We start from the raw sequence: 21054 nt of genomic DNA on the forward strand, positions 1-21054 counted from the left end.
TTCCAGGATGACTGCAGTGGGAATTTAAGATGAATTCACAGAGAGCAAGTTGTCTTTCAGAGTTTTATTGCAATATCCAGAATACATATTTGCAAGTCCAGATCTCCCAGTTTGTTAGGCTGAAGAGATGTTGAATGAAGTTCAGTGTTGGTACTTGCATATACAGCCACATGCATCACAATCATCACATATTACCCTAACCCTAACAGTTATTTTTAATTAATTCACTGTATCTCTAGGGAGTTTCTTTCGGTCTCTGCTGAGAATTAAGAGTTGAAGGCCAAATCCTTATCTGCCTTTCCTCCCTGGATATTCCCCCTAAAGTTACAGTGACTGAGTCCCACATCTCACCTTTGATAATAACTGTTAGGAACATTTTCATAAGGGAAGCAGAGATCATAAAGTCTTACAATGAGCTTTTGACTATAAGGCAGTGTAACATAATCTTAAGACAATAACATAAGTGTATATGTTTCCATTTCAATGACAATGCCCCCATTCACAGGGCACGAGGGGTCACTGAATGTATGAAAATGATGTGAATCATATTCTATGGCCTTCACAGTCACCAGATCTCAACCTATGTGAACCCCTATGGGAGATTTTGAACCGATGTGTTAGACAGCATTCTGCACCACCATCATCAAAACACCAAATGAGGGAGTATCTTTTGGATGAATTGTGTTCATCCCCCTAGAAGAGTTCAGAGACTTGTAGAATCAATGTCAAGGTGTATTGATGCTGTTCTGGTGGCCCAACACCTTACTAAGACACTTTATATCAGCTTTTCCTTTAATTTACCATCCGTCTGTATGTACAGCATGTTTGTGTGTGGCTTAAACTTAACATCAGTCAACAATTAGGTATTTATTCATCAAGACTGTAATACTTGTAACAGTGATCAAACATAAACATGAACAGGGTCTCTAGTCTCTAGAAAATCAGAAAATAATTTTTTGGGGTAAATTGAGCCATTGACTCATCTTGCCCCCACATCACTGGTACGTTTTACCCCACTACCCCCATTTTGACAAAACTGTTTCACACAGTGGCTCAGATCCACAGTTATGCTAAGTTTATGACCTTGTTTTGTAGCTTACATTGACTTAAATTTACATGTAATAATGTCCAAAACTTATCTTTTTTAATTAAGATACAAGACTGATAATTTTAGCAATATGATGAATTCACTTGGCATGACAAAAAACATTTTTTTTGCTGACCACTCTCTCCATGTATTTGAGTCCTAGATGGATTGAGTAATGTGAACTATACTTTCTTAATTTGTGATCACATGATTACTTTTGCTTATGGTTACCTAGATAAAGGGGGTGGCTCATTTTACCCACTAGCTCTATTTACCCCGTTCTCCCCTACTATGAAAATGTGATGCAACCGCTCATATACAGCGTGTTTCTGGAAAAAACACTGTTATACATGTGTCTACATTAATTATCTTATTTCATTTATTTTTTCCATCACTTCATTTATAGAAAGTGTCACATGTGTGACATCAATACAACAACAGAAAACAATTAGGCATCATAATGAAATAAAGATAACATAAAGCACATGACTTCACTCCCAGTTTGTTGATACAGTCAACATGGTGACAGGACAAAGGCTAAAAGTAATAATAATACATAAACAGACAGAAAAATAACCATAACAGAAAAGGTAGGCTACAAAATCTGATTTCCTGGAAAAAAAACAAAAAACCTTAGAGCATACTAACTGTATGTGCTCGTTTTATTTCATAGTATTAGTATTACATTCTTTGGTGTCAAACAATCCTCTTTTTGTCCAGAGTCCTGATGTATAATTAATGATCTTATTTAGTGCTTTTGAGCAGTGGTTGCATTACGTAAGGCAGATGTGGTGGGAAAAAGAGGAAATACAAGTGCCAGTGTAGCGGAAGTGGTACTGCCCTGAACGAGACGCTGAGCGAGACGGAGGACGGAGGCTGAATCGTCCAGAGAGAGAGTGAGAGAAAAAAGCAGGACTAAACGTCGCCAATATTGTAAGTATAATAATCTCACGTTTATGATTAACGCACTCTAGTATCAGATTTCCTCCGTGTGTCAGCGTTAAACGCGCTGCTTCCATCGTGTCCGGTCGGATCCTTTCGAGCAGCCATCATGCTAACGGAGCAGGCTAACTAGCATTAGCTGCTAGCTAGCGAGCTAATCGACGGATTCCATGACACTTTGTTCCGACAGGCTCGGCAGCCTGGGCGGGCCGTGCTACCGCTGCTCGAAATGAATTAAACGCGAAAGTAAAACACAGCAATAACAGATTTTCTTATGTGTTTGTTATTTAAATAATGGCCCCTGTTGGTTGCCAACACCCTAACCGTGGTTTTTAAATGAAAGTCGCTGGCCTAGCTAACGGGACGTTACAGTCAGTTAGCGAGTGCATTAGACAACGGCGGCTAACTAACCGTTAGCCACCGCACTCGCTTTGCGTTATCATGAATACGACAGATTAGCACTAGAAACGTTATCTAATCCAGTTAGGTTGCCAGCGTCAGTGCGAACAAAACATGATGATGATGATAAATCGGATCGGTCGCATTTTTTTAACCGGTTAAATGTGTGATATTATCAGGGGGGATCCGGGGAGGCTTCGGCTGCTGGAGCAAGTGTCGATTGAAACTTAATGTTAAACGAGTCGGTAAAAACCTGCTGTGCATGTTACATTTTCCATCACGGCAGCTGCCAAGACTGTTGACGAATTGGATTCAGACCTGTTCAGACATAATTAGGTGTAAAGACGATATGAACGAGACAGGATTGGAGGACGCTTTCAGTTAGCCAGCAGCTAACCTTAACAAGTGTATGGTTGACCCACTTGCCAAGGGGCCCAGTGTGCAGTGCTTCCTCCTCACTTCCATTTGAATGCAGTGGTTTGCTTGCATTAATACTGGTGTGTCAGCGCTAAAATAAAGTTCATAGCACATAATTCAAAGCACACAGAAGAGAAATAGACAATATGAAGACAACTGTGAAACAATATTCCTTGTCTTTTTGATAAACCACACATAACTTCTTCTAATAATGCTTTTTTTCTCTGTCCCTCAGTCTAGAAAATGGATAAGAACGACCTGGTACAGAAGGCCAAGCTTGCTGAGCAGGCTGAGCGCTATGATGACATGGCTGCAGCCATGAAGTCGGTGACAGAGCAAGGTGCAGAGCTGTCAAACGAGGAGCGCAACCTTCTCTCTGTTGCCTACAAGAATGTGGTAGGAGCACGCCGCTCATCCTGGCGCGTCATCTCCAGCATCGAGCAGAAGACTGAGGGTAATGACAAAAAACAGCAGATGGCACGTGAATACCGGGAGAAGATTGAATCTGAGCTGCAGGAAATCTGCCATGATGTGCTTGTAAGGGTTTCTGATTTTTTTTCTGTCTTTCTTTATTGTCTTTTGGTGTTAACACTCCTAATTCATACACCTGTGAAGACAGTGCTTATGTGTAATAAAGCCTGATTGTCACAACACTGAAAAATTTAACTATTTTTTCAGGGGCTACTGGACAAGTATCTCATTACCAATGCATCTGCTGCTGAAAGCAAGGTGTTCTATCTGAAAATGAAAGGCGACTATTATAGATACCTGTCTGAGGTTGCATCTGGGGATGCTAAGAAGGGTAAGTGAGAACATTATAAGTTTTTTGCAAAGTAATTTATGACACATAGTAATTTAAGTTGCACTAATCAATTTCTCAATGACAATGAGTAAAATATATTTATGTAATGTGAAAGTGGTTGCTCATTGTAACAATCCTGCCGAGAATTATTCCCCAGCTGGAGTTCCTTTTAGGTATACGTGGCTCCACGTAGCATTTTGTTCACTCTCACCATTCATCAGCTTTGTTTCTAGCAGTTAGAGACAGTTGTTTTTTAGCAAAACAAACAAAAAAACCCTTTTATATACAGACTGTAGGCTATATGCCCAGCATCAAACAGTAGACAGACAAAGTCTGCCCCTAGTTGGTGAACATAGAGGAGCATTTAGCAGGCAAAGGGCCAGATATATCCCTCAGGAAAACTAAAAGGAGAGTGAATATCAGACTTAACATTTGCCAGGTGGACACAAACATGACTCCAAATCATTGCTACTGTTAGTCTGTGTCCACTCAACATGTAATAGACAACTTTTTGCCAACATGTTGTTTGCCATTTCAATACAAGGTGATGTGTCAATTAGCCAAAAAAATATTTAATACTGTTTTAAAATGTACTATAAATAGTGAATGTTAATCTTTTTTGTTCATGTTATTATGCCTACAGATACAGTGGATAACTCCCAGCAGGCGTACCAGCAAGCTTTTGACATTAGCAAGGGGGAGATGCAGCCAACACACCCCATCAGGCTTGGCCTGGCCCTCAACTTCTCAGTCTTCTTCTATGAAATCCTCAACAACCCGGACAAGGCCTGCAGCCTGGCTAAGACGGTACAAACTGAAGACATAGTTTTGAAGCTGTTTAAATGCGGATCAGTTCAAATATTTTTTATTTATTTTGCTTAGTCACTGCCAAACTATGTTTAGAGGATGATTCAGTATTAAGTCTAATCTCTGTATTTCAGGCATTTGATGAAGCCATCGCTGAACTTGACACTTTGAACGAGGATTCTTACAAAGACAGCACCCTGATCATGCAACTACTAAGGGACAACCTGACTGTGAGTTCAAGGCCAAATGCTGTTTTGCTTCTGATTAATCTCTATTATTCACAGCGAATCATAACATTGTTCCTTCTCTGTTCTCAGCTGTGGACATCAGAAAACCAGGGAGATGAGGGAGAGACCGGAGAAGGGGAAAACTAATGGAATTGCACTGTTAATCCACCTACACTCTTATCTTAAACACAGACAGCTTATATACATCCCCCTCCACTCCATCAGCCCCTCCCTCTTCTGTATGACAAGCAGCCTGAATTGCTCCCGACCAACTAGTTTACCCCTCTCAGTTCACTGTGAGGTGACAGGGTAATTTTCAGTTGTTAGCAAATTCAGTCACTTTTGTGGAAACATGTTGTATTGATTAGTGAGTCCATGTTGCTGTTGTTTTTTTTTTTGTTTTTTTTTTGTTGGCTTTGTGTGTATGTCTGCTCGTTTGTATGTGACGAGTGAGGACGTGTGACTGGATGTGAAAGATATAGTGTGTGTGTGTGTGTATGTGTGTGTGTATGTATGTGTGGTCTGAGGGGGGGAGGGGGGTGTTGTGAATTCTAATCGTCCTTCCAAATTCCTTTGTCCCAGCTAGTTTGTTGTGCATTTTTCATCCCCCCCTTCTTTTTTTTTTTTTTTTTTTTGTTACTTTTCTTATTTGTGATTCCTCATGATATTTACAGGTTTTATTGTATGGTAATTAAACTGGCAGTTGATTTCCACCAAACACTGTGATGGTAGGTGTTCCATTTGCTTCACAAACCCCCCCTGAAACAGTTTTTGCGTTTTGAATTTTCCAGACACACGTATACAATCCTCTATTCAACTAACTGCAATTCTGCTGTGGGCTCATACAGAAAGGAGGCAGGCTGTATTGTGACACTGACATCTTGGTGTAATGCTCCTCGATCATGTTCATAAATTCACAGTTTTAAAGTTTTAAGGGACCCCTTAAATTGTCATGTTAGATTTGTTCAGACATAAGACATTCCGCATTATTAGGCTTTCGGAAAGGCAGTGCTCCTTTTGGGTTTTTTTTTTTTTTTTTTTTTTTTTTTTTTTTTGGAACTAAGTATGGATTGTCTTTATAGTTTTACTCACTGTTCAGGTGCTGCTTGATCTCAGTACAATGAAAATTGTATGTGCGTAACTGTGGTTCCATGTATTTTGCAAGATTGACTATCATCTGTATGTAAAACCTAAAGTAACCTTTTATTGATGTTAATTGAAAATGTCTTACCACACTGTATCAACCCTGCTTGCAAAATATCCCTCTTAAAAGCGGTTGTTTTCTCCAAAAAAAAAAAAAAAAAAAAAAAAAAATTGTGCCTGGCTTTCTCTTTGCAGCCTTTATTTTCATTTTGGTGGCATCATCTGCTTGTTGTTTTCAGAAAACGAACGAGTTAGACCAGACAAACTTTAAAATTGGTCAATCCTGACTACAGTTTTTAAGTGAGATGCATCACTCTGCTGTTAAAGGTAGCTGATGTGAATTGATCGCCTCAGAAATCAGGTCTGTTGTGAAGGTGCAATTTGGAGAAGCCCAGTCCTCCCAGTTTGGAAAGAAGCTCAGTGTCACAATACCATGTTTATCACCACTACATTCCACATATTGTAGTTGAAGACACCATTCCACATTATAGCTGACAGTCTGTTTACTCTGACAATGCTCCGATGAATTGAAATAATATTCTGTTGAAAAAAAATAATGTCAGTTTATTATTATGCTTGATGAAAATGCAGTTAGTGAATGTGGAACGAAGCCTGTCTGTATATCAGGTATCTACTTGCTTTGTTTTTACTGACAAGTCTTATGGCTAAAAAAAAAAAAAATTTTTGCTTCTGTAACAGTCTATTACCCAGTGCACACACGTGGTTGTGAAAATTTTAGAATAGCTCTAAAAAGCAATGACGAAATGGAGATAAACAATGGTTGGTGTAATTCTAGCTTTGTGTTTATGTATCTTAAAACCATTCTAGTTTCACTATACATGTAAGAAATAGGAAAGTGTCAAAGACCATTCAGTGAAATAAAGTTTCGTTTAAGATAACAGGCAAATTACGTCTTCATTTTTATTCATGAGGAATGCTTTTTATTTGTTCAATCGTGCGTGGCAAGACATTTTAAGATTAAGCAGAGATTTGATGACAAAGTGTATATGTGCTGTGATTGTAGTCAGGGCCTTGCTAATGTTATGCCTTTTTTGTATGTCACCAATACAAAATAAATGTTACAATTGGGGAAATAACGATTTTGAACCCCTGTTCAGCGGGAACTAGTTTTCCTCGCGGAGCGTCACATCAGTTTCTCTGCCCTCTCACAGTACAACTGAAACAGAACTGCGCGGAGGAGAGATGCAGGTGTTCCACGGTCCTAATTAAACGAAAACAACCTCCCGCCCATGTGTGAAGTGTGAACTCACAACCTGCTACACTGAAAATCACATCGAAACCCAGACGAATCGGCTAGTTAAAAGCTGTAAGTATCGTCAATCCAGGTGATTTTGATTGGATTGTTTGATTGAGATTTACTTGCTTCACCTTCAGCTAATTTTGAGGTGAAATGCTCAAACAATTTATGTAAATTTAGCCAACTTTAAGTTAGCAAAGTTAGCCATCGATAGTTTTTTTTGTTTGTTTTTGGGAACATGGCAGCTAATATTTTTTAAGCTGAATTTTGAACTCAATTTTCCGTAGTCATGTGTAAATTGAAGCAAACGTCAAACTTTGGCTAATGTAAAAAGCTAAATTTATTTTACCTCAGCATTTTAGTCACACCTTTTTCTCTTGACACAAAGCTAATTTAAACAATCCACGATTATAAATTTTACAATCAAATAGAGCTGCAACGATTAGACCATCTACAGAAAATCTGACATTGTATAAACAAAGTGACTTGATCGAGAAAATAGACAGATTAGTCGATAATGAAAATAATCATTAGCAAAACTTCTTATGACTTGTATTTATCTCCTGGTCTGTGTATTTGCACTCAGTAGCTTTGATAAATTTGTTTGTCTCAAACAACTTTTATTGAAACTGTATTAAAAATGTATTGATTCAACTTTGTGGTCATTTTGGAAACTGTAGTCGGTGGTGTTGAATTTTATTTAGAGCCGCAAGGATTAGTCGATTGATTAGTTGCCAATTATTAAATTAATCACCAACCATTATAGTAATTGATTAATCATTTTGAGTCCTTTTTTTGTTAAAGGTTGAATTATTTGATTCCAGCTCATCAAACATGAATATTTTCTGTTTTCTTGAGTCTTCTCTGATAGTAAACTGTATATTTGGGTTGTGGACAAAACTGGTCATTCGAGGATTTCATCTTGAGCTTTGGGAGACAGAGATCAACATTTTTCACCATTTTCTGACATTTAATAGATGAAACAACTGATCGTTGTATCGAGAAAATAATCGACAGATTAATCGATAATGAAAATAATTTAGTCGCAGTCCTAATTTTATTGCATTATGTTTAGAGGTATTCTAGATATTTTATCTGCCCTCATTAATATAAATGGGGTGGACACAATATTAGAAACAAGCTGCAGCCTCATGTGAGCCTGTTCAGCACACGTAGGAGACGGACAGATGGAAATAGTGAAGGGTGTTTCTGATGTTAGTGTGGCTGTAAAGTCAAATCAACACTTCTTTGTCAACTAAAATTCAATATGATGATCTTTATAAATATAGAAATGAATGCAGGGTTGTTTCGTAGGTTTGCATTAGATGTAACTTGGTGTATTAGTATCAGTTTTTATACAAGTTTACTGTTTAAAAAAAAAAAGACTTTTGAGCAGCATTGTTGGCTTTTGTCCAGACTAACAGTCCACAACCCAAAGATATTTAGTTTACCATCATAGAGGACTTAAGAAACCAGAAAATATTCATATTTAAGAAGCTGGAATCAGCGAAGTTGGATATTTTTTCTCTTTAAAAAAGACTCAAAACAATTAATTGATTATCAAAATAGCTGTTGATTAATTTTCTGTTCATTCGATTAACTGACTAATCGCTCTAAATCCAACACTCATAACATTTCTTCCTGTCTCTTGAACCAGCTGTTACCCAAGATGAACAGCAGTGGACCAGCATATCCCCTCGCCTCTTTGTATGTAGGGGATCTGCATCCTGATGTTACGGAGGCCATGCTTTACCAGAAATTTTCTCCTGCTGGGCCCATCATGTCAATCCGTGTGTGCCGTGACATTATCACTCGCAGATCTCTGGGATACGCCTACATAAACTTCCAGCAACCAGCTGATGGTAAATTACCCACTTTTTGGCCAAATCCACCTAAGTTAGAAGTTAAAGGACAGGTTCACAATTTTTCATGTCTGTCTTAAAACAATAATCAGGTGCCCAAATGAACATTGAAATAGGTTTTTCTTCCCATAATCATTCCTCCTGTTCATACTGACCATAAGAAGATCCCTTCATAATGCACTTACAATGTAAGTGATGGAGGTCAAAATCCACAAGCCTCCTTCTGTCCAAAAATGTATTTAAAGGTTTATCTGACACTGATATGAAGCTTCAGCTGTCCAAATGAATCAAATCAAGTAGATACCTTTCAACATTAGTCTTTTTAGTGCCAAAATCCCTCTTTTTGTTACTATATTTCCAGCACAGCTCAACACTGTCAGAGGAAACACAAAGAGATAATTTTATGCTAAAAATAATGTAAATGTGGCAGATATCCCCTTGATATGAGTGACTCAGACTGCTGAAGCCTCATATAAGCTTCAGATAAACTTTTTAAATGCATTTTGGCATAAAATGACTGTGTGGACACACTTTGGCCCCCATCAATTACATTGAAAGCACATTTGAGGAGATCTTTTAATAGCCAGTATGAACAGTAGGAATGTTTACAGTGAGGAAAACCTCTTTCAGTGTTCATATGGACACCTGATTATTGTTTTAAGGCAGACTTGAAAAATTGTGAACCTCTCCTTAAATGCAATTTTTATCACTGAAAAATGGGGAAAAAACAGACATTCTCTTTCAAAGGTCCTTGCTAGTGTGATGAATGTATGAAGTTGATTTTGCTTGGCAGGTACTATGAAATGTGCTGCAATACACTGTGCAAGAAAGTGTCACCCGCTATGGATCTACAACAACGATGTAGAAATACAGAAATGAGACTTTCCTTTTGTCAAGAGACATAAGCAACGGCGTGAAATATGTGATGAGAAGAAAGAAACTCTCTGAAGCTGAATTTTCAAATGAATAAATGTCAGATGTTGTCATCATAGTCTGAGGATGAGGCTGCAAATTAATGAGCAGCTTGCATAACAGTGAAAATTGGGAAATGAAACAGAACATGAAGTCAAACTGGAATTCACCTGATATCCTCAAGTAATTCAGAAATGACCCTGGGAGAAATTTGACATATTGTGGGTACTTATGGGTGGAGCTTTTAGTAGCACAACGTGTTATCAGACATGCACTTGCCTGATAAATGAAATATAGTGGAAAGTACATTCTTAATGGAATTAGAGGCAGAAGTTCAATCCTCTGTGGAGCTGTGACATAGTTTTGCATTGTAAGGAGCTGTGGTACTTTATGACAGGTATTGAAAACTTAGTTAAATAGAGATGTATTGTTTTAACTGAAATGGACTCTTGGCAATAAGATATGTATTTTGTTTTAGCGGAGTGCGCCCTCGATACAATGAACTACGATGTTATCAAGGGTCGGCCTATCCGAATAATGTGGTCTCAGCGTGACCCCGGACTTAGGAAGTCTGGTGTGGGTAACATCTTTATCAAGAACATGGATGAGTCTATTGACAACAAGGCCCTGTATGATACCTTCTCAGCCTTTGGGAATATTTTGTCCTGCAAGGTAAGTGGCCTTCATCATCATCATCATCATCATCATTATCCATCTGACTATATTGCCTGGTTGCCAAAGCTCTGTGGTCTTAGACAGCTTTGTTTGTTCACTGATTATTAAGCTGATGTTTGTATACAAGGGTAGAGCTGGACAGTATGTTTTTAATCAGTGTAAATATAAATATTTTATTTAGCAGTTTATCCCAATATGGAAAATTTCTGCAAAATCACACAAAAAATACTCAGGTAAACCCCTTTTTATACAAGTATACAAGTGTTTAGAATATTTGATTATCACTAACTTTATTGAAAGGTTAATTTTGGAGTTTTTGACCTCGAGTAGTGCTCAAGTTTTTATGAGTGGGTCCCAGTTTTGTTTGTCTCGTGCACGCACGTCGGCAGCGCAATATAGTCATAAACTTTTTTTTTTTTTTTTTTTTAAAAAAAAAGGATGTTGCCACCGTGATGTCACCCATTGGTTTGTAGACTACTGTTTTGAAGCCTCAAGTTTGCATTTTGACCGTCGCTATCTTGGATTTTTGGAGCCAGAAGTGACCATACTTGGATGAGAGGGTGGAGCTGACCCTAACGCTAGCTGCTAGCTTGGTTAGCACAGTGCTTTTACAGTTTATGGCTAGCTGTGATAATTCCAATGCTAATTTTTGCTAGCAAAAAACAGGCTTAAAACCATTAAAACAAAATGTACTTACTGGAAAAACTGAACATCCAACTCCTTAGAGGGTGTTTTAACAACCAACTACTGAACAAGACTTTTTAGTTGACTAAAATGTTACAATTTACTTTCATGAACTAAAAATATACTGAAACAGTGACGGCTACGCCTATACTCTGTGAATCTGAGGTTACACCATGGTTACGTTACCTAACCAACATTGTCGCCGTGGTAGCGACTTGTCAATCACAACGTAGCTACGCCCTAAAGCATACTCTGCTTTGTTGTCTATTTTACTCTAAATGGAACATCATGATGTATTGAAGAAGAGTTGAAACTAGCAATTGAGACCATCAACTCCTTAGGAAACTATTTACTGAGGTAATAAATCAAGTGAGAAGTAGGGTCATTTTCTCATAGACTTCCATACAATCAGACTTGTTTTTGGAGCCAATGGAGTCGCCCCCCTGCTGGCCATTAGAGAAAATGCAGGTTTAAGTCACTACCCACTTGAATACAGTCGTACTGATCATTTCACACTATTACACTGATCTACAAGGAGCTCTAATGCACCGAGAAACACAGCAGTGCATCAGCAAAGGTAGAGAAGCAGCTTGTAAACAATGAAACAATAAAAAATCAGTTTTGCAAATGTTTAATGAAGAGGGAAACTGATTCAACACGTTTCTTAGATAACAAGGCCACACACAATGAGTTTTGGTGAGTAAGAGTGAATGTAAACAACTTTTTGTTTGTATAAAGGAAAACTCTACAGGGCCCCTTTAACCTGTAATGCAAGGAACATTTTTGCAGCAGAAGTGTGGTGTGATTTAAAGCTTTTGTCTTTGTAGGTTGTTTGCGATGACAAAGGATCCAAAGGCTACGGCTTTGTTCACTTTGAGACTCAGGAGGCTGCAAACCGGGCCATTGACACCATGAATGGGATGCTGCTGAATGACAGGAAAGTGTAAGTAAACTAAATACTCTGATTTGACCAGATAGGTTTTTCAAACAATGGCCAAACAATGCTTTAAACAATATACAATGTAAGAAAAGTAAGTTGAGGCAAAGAGTAGTGCAGAACATATTTGTATGTTAACTATATTAACTGCTGGTGACTCTGTTGAAGACATCAGACTTTTTGCAGATGACTTTCCCGTGTTTTGTTTTTTGCACAGTCGAGAGAAAGGTAAACAGTTGGCATCTGGCATTGTCAACCCAAAGGCCCATTTCCTGGGGACAAATTGTCAGTACACCCTGTTTAGGTCAGTGAATTGGTAGGATCTACGTCGAGGTTTGTTGTCTTTGTGTGTGTTTGTAATTTTAGGGTTAAACAGGCAACAGCATTGCGCAAAGCAAGCTCACAAGAGAGCCATCATGTGTTAATACAGTGTAGATTTTTTCTTTACTTAATTTAATTCGCAATGGAAGGAGAAATAAAGCCTTCTTATTTGTCCTTAAATGTTGTGATCTGGTGTGAACGATATTTATAGATTTACATTTTTGTTTTTTGTTTTTGTGATCGTTGTGTCTGTAAAAGGTTGTCATTGGTGTTTTTTTTGTTTTTTTTTTGTTTTGATGCTGTGTGGTTAAGCCAAAGCCAATTTTCTACACTGTGGACGATAAAGTTTGGAACTTACTTTCTTTTACCTCTTTATTCTCCCCTTGGTGACGGGTGTCATTATGTCTCTAGTTTTGTCGGCCACTTTAAATCCCGCAAGGAGCGAGAGGTGGAATTTGGCACCAAAGCCATGAAGTTCACCAATGTCTACATTAAAAACTTTGGTGAAGACTACACTGATGACAAACTCAAAGAAGTCTTCTCTACATTCGGTAATAAAGAATTTTTTTTTTTAATTATTTTGATGAGTTGGTAAAGTAGTCAGTTTATATAAATATCAGAGTGGTTTGTGCTCATGTTCTCAGGGAGGACTCTGAGTGTGCGAGTGATGAAGGACGACAAAGGCCGTTCACGTGGATTTGGCTTTGTAAACTACGCAAACCACGAGGATGCTCAAAAGGTAGCGTGTGCCAAGTTTCTGTCTACTCAGACTGGATGTTGCGTTGACTTATTGTTTTAAGTTAGCTTAATTTTAGTGCATTGTCTAAGAGTGATGTGCAAATAATACACACTGTGTTCACACACAATCAAGAATTCAAGTTTCATGGAGTGATGTTTGACTACCAGGAGGCAGAAAGACAAAACAAACCTGCAGTCCTGATACCAATCTGTTTTTATCTGTTTTAGAGAAGGAGTAGCATTAGGGGCTACAACTAACGATAATTTTAGGTTTGATGACTTTGTCCAGAGCAAGAAACAGACCTGAACGTTATAGAAACCCACAAAGATGAAGCTCTACACTCATATTTGCTTATTTCCACCAACATACACATCAGGAGTTAAGAGGCACACACTAAATTAGTGACTACAGCAGACAACAGGAAGTCTGATTCACTTGTGTAGTGGTTAAACATTTTGGTAAACCCTGCAAGTTCTAAAATAAAACTAACTGGGTGTGGCTGTTAACAGTTTTTCTTTCTCATTCATGTTGCAATTTGTGCGGAAAAAATGTGCAGAATCAGGAAAAAAGAAACAGTGAAATATTATTTGAAGACAAGTGGGCAATAATGACTGTAAACTCTGCAATATTTTAAATCTTAAATGGAACTGATAACAATAATGTGACTGTGTTGATATGAAAAAAATCACTTGATTCAGTTTCAAGTCTTGTTAAAAAATGTGTAACCTACCCAGAGCTGTAGGAACAATGTGACTTTCTCCCGTAAAGGTAGCGTGTTGATGATCTTGCACTCTTGCTCTGTTTCCAGGCAGTTGATGAAATGAATGGAAAAGAGATCAATGGGAAAATCATCTACGTGGGGCGGGCTCAGAAGCGGCTGGAGCGCCAGGGAGAGCTCAAGCGCAAGTTTGACCAGATCAAACAGGACCGCATCCAGCGCTATCAGGTGCTGCTGCATTATATGTATATGAGCATTTCAAGACTTGTTAACGACTTTTATTGTTATTGATCTGTGTTCATCTCTTTAGAATTTATATGTTGAATGTTTACAGATTATGATGAGATTACAGCGAGCACAAGGGTTTGTTCAGTTGATAAGTTTGGTAATTTGAAGCTTTTATGTCGATCACTTTGACTTACAGAACGGTTCAGAAGCATGAAACTCAGCATTTCTTACTCTTACTGATTTCCAGGGAGTGAATCTCTACGTGAAGAACTTGGACGACAGCATAGATGACGACAGATTGCGGAAGGAGTTCTCCCCCTACGGCACCATCACGAGTGCTAAGGTATTGTCATGAGTGGAGACGACTTCTTCCTCCCTCAGAAAACACCAGCTCTGGTTTATTTGAACTAGCTACAGTGTACATGAGCAGTAACAAGTTTTCAAACTTCTGAAACCCTCCCGCTGCATAATCAGCCTCCATGTCCGTTTATATGCTCGGCTTGTTCCAAACGATCATATAACAGAAATATATCAAAATATGGACCAAACGTCAACTGTGGAATAAAGTCTGTGCCGCCTTGTCATTCTGAAGTTCTCCTGCCTTCTTTGCAAGTTGTTATGATTGTTTTTTTTATACTTTGTGAAGACGTGATGGCTACAGAAAGGATAAATACAGAGCTTCCATACATTGTTCAGTCACCATGTTTGACAGCTGATTGAACAATAGCTGTTTGCACACATTCTGCCTGATAATTTCTATGGAAATGGCCAAATTTGAGGTGACTGTGGAGCCCTGGAAACCAAAGAACTTCTGTTGAAACAATTTTTGACCCCTTTTTTAAAGGTTATCAATGAGCCTTATAGACATACAGTAGTCTGATATAACTTGGCTCAGGAAACACGACTTAAACTTTGACCCCTGTCGGTTCCTTCGGTGTCAATTATCTCGAACGTTTTCTGAACTGGGGCTTCTTTGTTTCCCGTAGGTCATGACAGATGGCTCCCAGAGCAAAGGCTTTGGCTTTGTCTGTTTCTCTTCGCCCGAGGAAGCAACAAAAGCAGTGACTGAAATGAATGGAAGAATTGTTGCAACAAAGCCGCTGTACGTGGCTCTGGCTCAGCGGAGGGAGGAGCGTAAAGCGATCCTCACCAATAAGTACATGCAGAGACTCGCCACCATGAGGACCGTGTCGAGTCCGATCATTGACTCGTACCAGCAGGCCGCATACTACATGAGCGTACCGCAGGTATGCAGGTGTGAACGCTGACGGAGGAGAAGAATTTTTCTTTTAATTTGTTGATTGTGTTGTCTTACATTGCATATAGAAGACATTTGGTCAGCTGCATTCCAACTTATTGATGGGCGACTCTCAAAAACTAGTCAATGTTATGATGACCTTTTTTTGATATATCTGCCATAAACACATTTCACTGGACTTTTGTCCTTGGCAGGTGTTAATCTGGGAATCTGCTTCTTCATAATATCTGTTCATTATCGACCAATAATTAGAAATCCCTCAAAGAATCGGGGGAAATTTGACCCCATGCAGTTATTTAAGATAAGATAATATTTATCTTTCAGCCTCCCTCTCGCTCCTACTACAACCACAATGCTGTCAGCAACATGAGACCGGTGCCTTGTTGGACGGGACAAGCACCCAGACCGCAGGGTGAATGAATAACTTGTTTGTGTACATATAGATGTATACAGTCAATATGTATTTGATGTAAATATGCAATATGTGTACAGCTTGTTTCCCATGTTTTTTTTGGGTTTTATTTAGGCCCGTACTCATCCCAGTTTGGAGGTTCTGTTCCCCGACGCGGGTCGACTCCCATCGCTACAGTCAGACAGGCCTCCACCCAGGCGCCGCGTGTTGTAAGTTCATCACAAAAGACAAGTGAGTACCTGAATCTGCACTGACAGCAGGACGAGTTCCCACCTTCTAAAATGTGCCATTCATATGAGTGGTTGTGTCTTTGATTCAGGTAACATCGGGACTCAGACTGTAGGAGGGCGCACTGACATGCCTGGTGTGACCAGAAGCGGTCAGTACAAGTACTCATCTGCAGTGAGGAACCCGCAGCAGGTCATCACTGTACCTGCACCCATGACAAGACTACAGGTGCTGCTGTTTGTACTGTATTCTCTCTAATTCTGAAAAAAGGAAACATCTGTCGAACCCAAACAGCCATGTAGTCAAACTCAGTCTGGAGTTTTCTTGTAAACTAAAGTTATGTTTACATTCAGACGCCTTCTGTGTATCCTTGAGGTCTGATAAACATGTCGATATCCTTCCTCCATCATCAGTGTGTTTACATGAACTTAATTAACCCGGTTACAGACGGTGTTTCTCCAGAAAGCTGATATCTTAACTGTCATGTAAATGAGGTAATCGGGGTAGAGGATTAGAGAAACCAGATTTCTACCAGAAAATGCCAGTTTCTATGTCATGTACACACGTAACTGGGTTTCTAACTGGCTTTTTACAAGTACGCATGCGCATGACAAAAGACTGCAGACAGGGAGCGATGTGTCATTGTAAAACTGAAACTAAAACAAAGTAGTCTGTAGAAGTTTTAAACAAGTCCGTTTCCACTGCTGAACATCTGTTAAGTTCAGACACTTTCGTGCTTTGAGGAAGAACTCTGCTCCGTCTCCCAGACTACCTCGTCAAGCTGTTTCAACACAGACACCAAAAAAAGGGAAGTGTCTTCTATCACTAATAGTCTATAAGCCATGTGTCCATAATAAGGTTGATGGTAGAGGAGAAGTCTGGTTACTGATCTGCTGCATGTATTCAAAGTTTTACAGTAACCGAGTTATTACAGTGCATGTAAACTCGTTATCTGATTAGCCATATAACCTGGTTTCTCTGAGTAAACTGGTTACTTAAGTGCATGTAAACACATGGTGTAAAACATTTACAAAGCTGATTTTATGAATATTCTAAATCCTGCATTGTACATCCATGTTTGCCAGCTTGCAGTCTTCTTTGGGTGTCACTGCTGCCAACTGTTGGATTAGTTGAATAGTGTGACACTGGTGGCAGGAATGTGTAGTGTGTCGCCTGTATGCTTGCAAGTGTGCATCGACATGCATGTGTCCTGGAGACCTACTTGTAAAAACATTGCTCCATAGCACTACTTGGTACTTTTTTTTTTTTTTTTAAAGCATTAAAAGATTAAAGCTGATTCACCATTGATAAGGTCACAAAAAATATGACTTTTCAGCACAATAAGGACTTAAAGTGCAGTTCTTTAATAAACCAGTTAAAATGTTTGAGATGAGTTTGGCCTTGTGGCTGAATGTTAGCTTGAAAATGAAAGAACTTCATTATGATGGCAAAAAACTGACAAAACGTGGCTCAAATTCAAAATAAACAGATTTGACCTTTAATCGTCTCTACATACAACTGTTTTGGCACACAGGATGAAATGGGTCTAATCAATAACTTTTCTTATTTCTTGTGTAACTTGAATCGATGTTACAGTAAAATTTCACTTGGTATCTCAGGATGATAAAAATGTATTTTAAGAGAAACTCTTCAGCTCATTATTATATTACAGAACATCTGTGTTGTACTTGATGTTGTCAGGTTATTCCTGCACCTGTGATGGAGCCACCAGTGCACGTTCAAGGCCACGAGCCACTCACCGCCTCGATGCTGGCCGCAGCTCCACTCATGGATCAGAAACAGCTTCTCGGTGTGGCATTGCTCACTTCTCCCCCCCTCCTCCACTGTTCATTAATGTAGATCGAAACAACTTGTCTGTTTAGGTTGTTGATCTTCTTTCTCCGCTGTGATACACAGGTGAGCGATTGTACCCGCTGATTCACGCCGTTCACCCAAACCTGGCTGGAAAAATCACAGGAATGCTGTTAGAGATCGACAACTCTGAGCTGCTGCACATGCTGGAGTCGCCCGAGTCCCTGCACTCTAAGGCATGTAGTTAAGTTCACTTTTCTAAAGGCTTTTTTGTTGTCTTACTGCAGCAGGGCCGCCGCTAAGCAAAGTGAAGCAAATCTTTTTATGGTTTTTTTTCAAAAAGTGGTAAACATTTTGTACATATGAGGTCTGTTATTTATTGATTATGCAGTTCATAAAAGTAAGCTGTTTTGTAAAAAATCTAACTGAAATGATTTACATGTTGAACATTAATTTAACCCTGCTGATATTTACATTATTCCTACTACTACTACTTTCACAATTGTAATTTTATCCAAGCAATGATCATCACTTAGTGAGGTTAATGGAAAATAACTTCCTTTGGGGTGCAGCTCCACCACAAACGTTGACCTCAAACTTACTGCAGCTGAAGTTTGGTGAAAGTTCATTCTTGACCTTTTTAATAATAATTTAAAAAACAAACTGGGTTGGGATGTTCTTTTGTGTGTATATGTCAAACCACAAAGTCCACTTACTAGCTTTTTCCATAGTTCAACTGCATGTCATAGTCTTCATGAGCACATGCAAAGTAACACTTGAAGTCTCCATATTTAATATTTATAATCAGTTTATAAACAGTTAATAAATGGTTAATAACACACTATAATGTAGTTTTAGCAGATATGAGACGTGTTAATCAATGAATAGAAGTTTTTGTCAACAATTATAATTTCTCCAATGTTGACATATTTTACATTATTACAAATTTGTTTTGTTTTATTGTCATTCATGATCTGTTCATACAGCAGCTTCCACTTATAGATGTCCACATTTTATTCTATTAGTAATAGAATAACTAAAAAACATTAATAAACACTTATAACTGCTTACAGCTAAGTTACTGTTATAACCAATTTACTTCATGTGTGTATAAATTCAAAACAAGGGAACTGTTAACAGAGAGGGATGTGCAATGGAAAACTGTCTACTGAAAGTAGACATTAATAGACATGGGTCATTGAAAGTGCATGAACTCATATTTTGTGCAAGAAATGAATATTGTTTAGTTGTGTTAGAGAAGGCAAGAGACCACATAGTCTGTGAGCTTCTGTAAAGCCTGCTAGTTCTCATTATAACAATTCTGTGTCTTAATACTAATTAACCTTGATTCATGTCTCACACTATGCCTTGTTTGGTCCTTGAATTTGAGGGAATTGGGCCTGAAAAGTCCTTGAATTTTTTGCAGTTTACCAGATTTGCCTGACTTAATTTGGGGGGAAAGACATGAATCTGCCAAGAAATTTGTTTGCACTGTTTAAAACTTTGCTCTTTTATTTTTACATTAACGATCCGATCGTCTTCTGTCCCTCTCCCGTGGACAGGTGGACGAGGCGATCGCTGTCCTGCAGGCCCACCAGGCGAAGGAATGCTCTCCCAAAAAGTGAAGAGCCCTTCCAGGTCAGCAACAGCTTCTCTTCCTCTGTTGAGACGTTCTTTCAGCAGCGGAGGGATCTTTACAGTCTGTTGCTGTATATGTAGTGTGTGTGTGTGTGCGCAGTATTCAAGGGTTACAGTCAGTGTTTTTTGGTCGTTGAGACTGACCTCACATCATTCAGCACCAACAGGGCTGTGGTGGTTTTCTAATTAACGTCCTGTTGTGGAAAACCTAACACACACGTGCTACTAAGTCCCTCATACCAAATGTCTTGAAAACATCTAAATATTAGAAAAATTAATTCAATTTGACAGCATTGATGAGCGGAACATCAACAAGAGAAATCGATTCTTCCCGACAATCATAATTTGCCATTTCAGAAAAAAAATCCTGCACAGCTGTTTCATGGAAAGTGTGCTGTGTTGCCACAAAACATTTAACCATGTCATGTTTTTTCCAGATGTCAACGACTTTCTGGAGGAGGAAAAAAAAAATATAAAAAGAGTAAAATTTGGAAAAAGAGAGAAAAAAAAAAAGTAAAGAGAAAATGTTCTATGTAGATTAAATTGACAATTAAGAAATATGTGAAGTTAAAGCTATTTTGTTGTTGTAATACCTTTTGTTAGAAGATAAAGTTTACAATATATGCATCAAACCTGTCTTGTGTCATTTGTTTAACACAAACAGTAAATGCAAAAAGCACAGCAGCCACAAGCAGCACTTACAGGGTAACGGTACGTTGAATTTCCCGTAATTATCCAAGATTGTGTCACGCCTGCTGCTTTAAAGACCACCTGACTGAGAGCGAATCCGTGTCTGAAATCACTCCCTATTTTGTTAGCTGGTGATTTATTTTTGCTTTCCACCATATAGTCCCCTGAAACATCTTGCTTTCCACATGTTTCCTGTCTGCCTCTTCAGGGATCAATATCTAATAAAAGCATAAATGTCAAATCTTGAAAACAATCGGAACAAATGAGGGATTGTGGCATTAACACTTATTTTTAATACTAAATTCAACAATATGATCCCCACCTTTTGATAGATATGAAAGTTTGTAACATATCTGTGCAGTGAGGATGCAAAATGATCCATTAGTGTCCAACAATCTCAATTTACTACATAATAAATTAAGTGTTTTATTATGTAGGGAATAGTGAACGACACAGTGCAGTAAACATGTCTCAGTGTGTGTGTGTGTGTTCTTTTTGTGCTAACCTGTTGCATGCTGAAACATGGACATCATAAAGTCAGCAGTCTGACTCACACACGTCATTCACACTGCAGTATCTCATGTTTCCTAATACAAACTGCTGGTTACGTCATTGCAAGCTGAAGCATAAAAACCACAGAGTACTGCACTGAGGAAGGGTGTTATATTTCTTATGAATTCAAAGTAAATTTGTAGTCTTTCATAGTCTCATTCCTAGAAGTGTTACTGAATTGTAAGATTATGTGGTGGATGAGATGTCTGGTAAACGTAAACCGATGATAATACACTACATATATTATTTTTTACCTGTTTGTATTGTCTATAAGCTCTCTATATAACATGGCTATAACCGCTTAAA

General features: G+C 38.5%; 2 protein-coding genes across 4 annotated transcripts; both read left to right on the forward strand.

Annotated features, from left to right (window-relative positions):
- Window positions 1-1899: 1899 nt before the first annotated feature.
- Window positions 1900-6723, forward strand: LOC121895267 (14-3-3 protein beta/alpha-2). Its single transcript, XM_042408279.1, has 6 exons — window positions 1900-2020; window positions 3081-3382; window positions 3524-3647; window positions 4291-4454; window positions 4589-4684; window positions 4772-6723. The coding sequence occupies exons 2-6, from the start codon at window positions 3089-3091 to the stop codon at window positions 4826-4828; spliced, it is 735 nt and encodes a 244-aa protein (XP_042264213.1). The 5' UTR covers window positions 1900-2020; window positions 3081-3088; the 3' UTR covers window positions 4829-6723.
- A 307-nt stretch (window positions 6724-7030) lies between these two features.
- On the forward strand, window positions 7031-20138 carry LOC121895266 (embryonic polyadenylate-binding protein-like). 3 transcript variants are annotated; one of them, XM_042408277.1, is made up of 17 exons: window positions 7031-7151; window positions 8740-8944; window positions 10335-10528; window positions 12043-12158; window positions 12370-12456; window positions 12885-13024; window positions 13118-13212; window positions 14021-14158; window positions 14406-14501; window positions 15145-15405; window positions 15741-15828; window positions 15943-16059; window positions 16148-16284; window positions 17758-17866; window positions 17974-18104; window positions 19431-19506; window positions 19944-20138. In XM_042408277.1, exons 2-16 carry the CDS (start codon window positions 8752-8754, stop codon window positions 19491-19493), a joined length of 1965 nt encoding a protein of 654 aa, XP_042264211.1. In that variant the 5' UTR covers window positions 7031-7151; window positions 8740-8751; the 3' UTR covers window positions 19494-19506; window positions 19944-20138. The 3 variants fall into 3 exon arrangements, with proteins under 3 accessions (XP_042264211.1, XP_042264210.1, XP_042264212.1); XM_042408276.1 differs by having other exon boundaries at window positions 19431-20138; XM_042408278.1 differs by lacking the exon at window positions 12370-12456 and having other exon boundaries at window positions 19431-20138.
- The last annotated feature ends 916 nt before the right edge of the window (window positions 20139-21054 follow it).

This window comes from Thunnus maccoyii, chromosome 4 (genome assembly GCF_910596095.1).
Source record: "Thunnus maccoyii chromosome 4, fThuMac1.1, whole genome shotgun sequence".
Taxonomy (NCBI): domain Eukaryota; kingdom Metazoa; phylum Chordata; class Actinopteri; order Scombriformes; family Scombridae; genus Thunnus; species Thunnus maccoyii.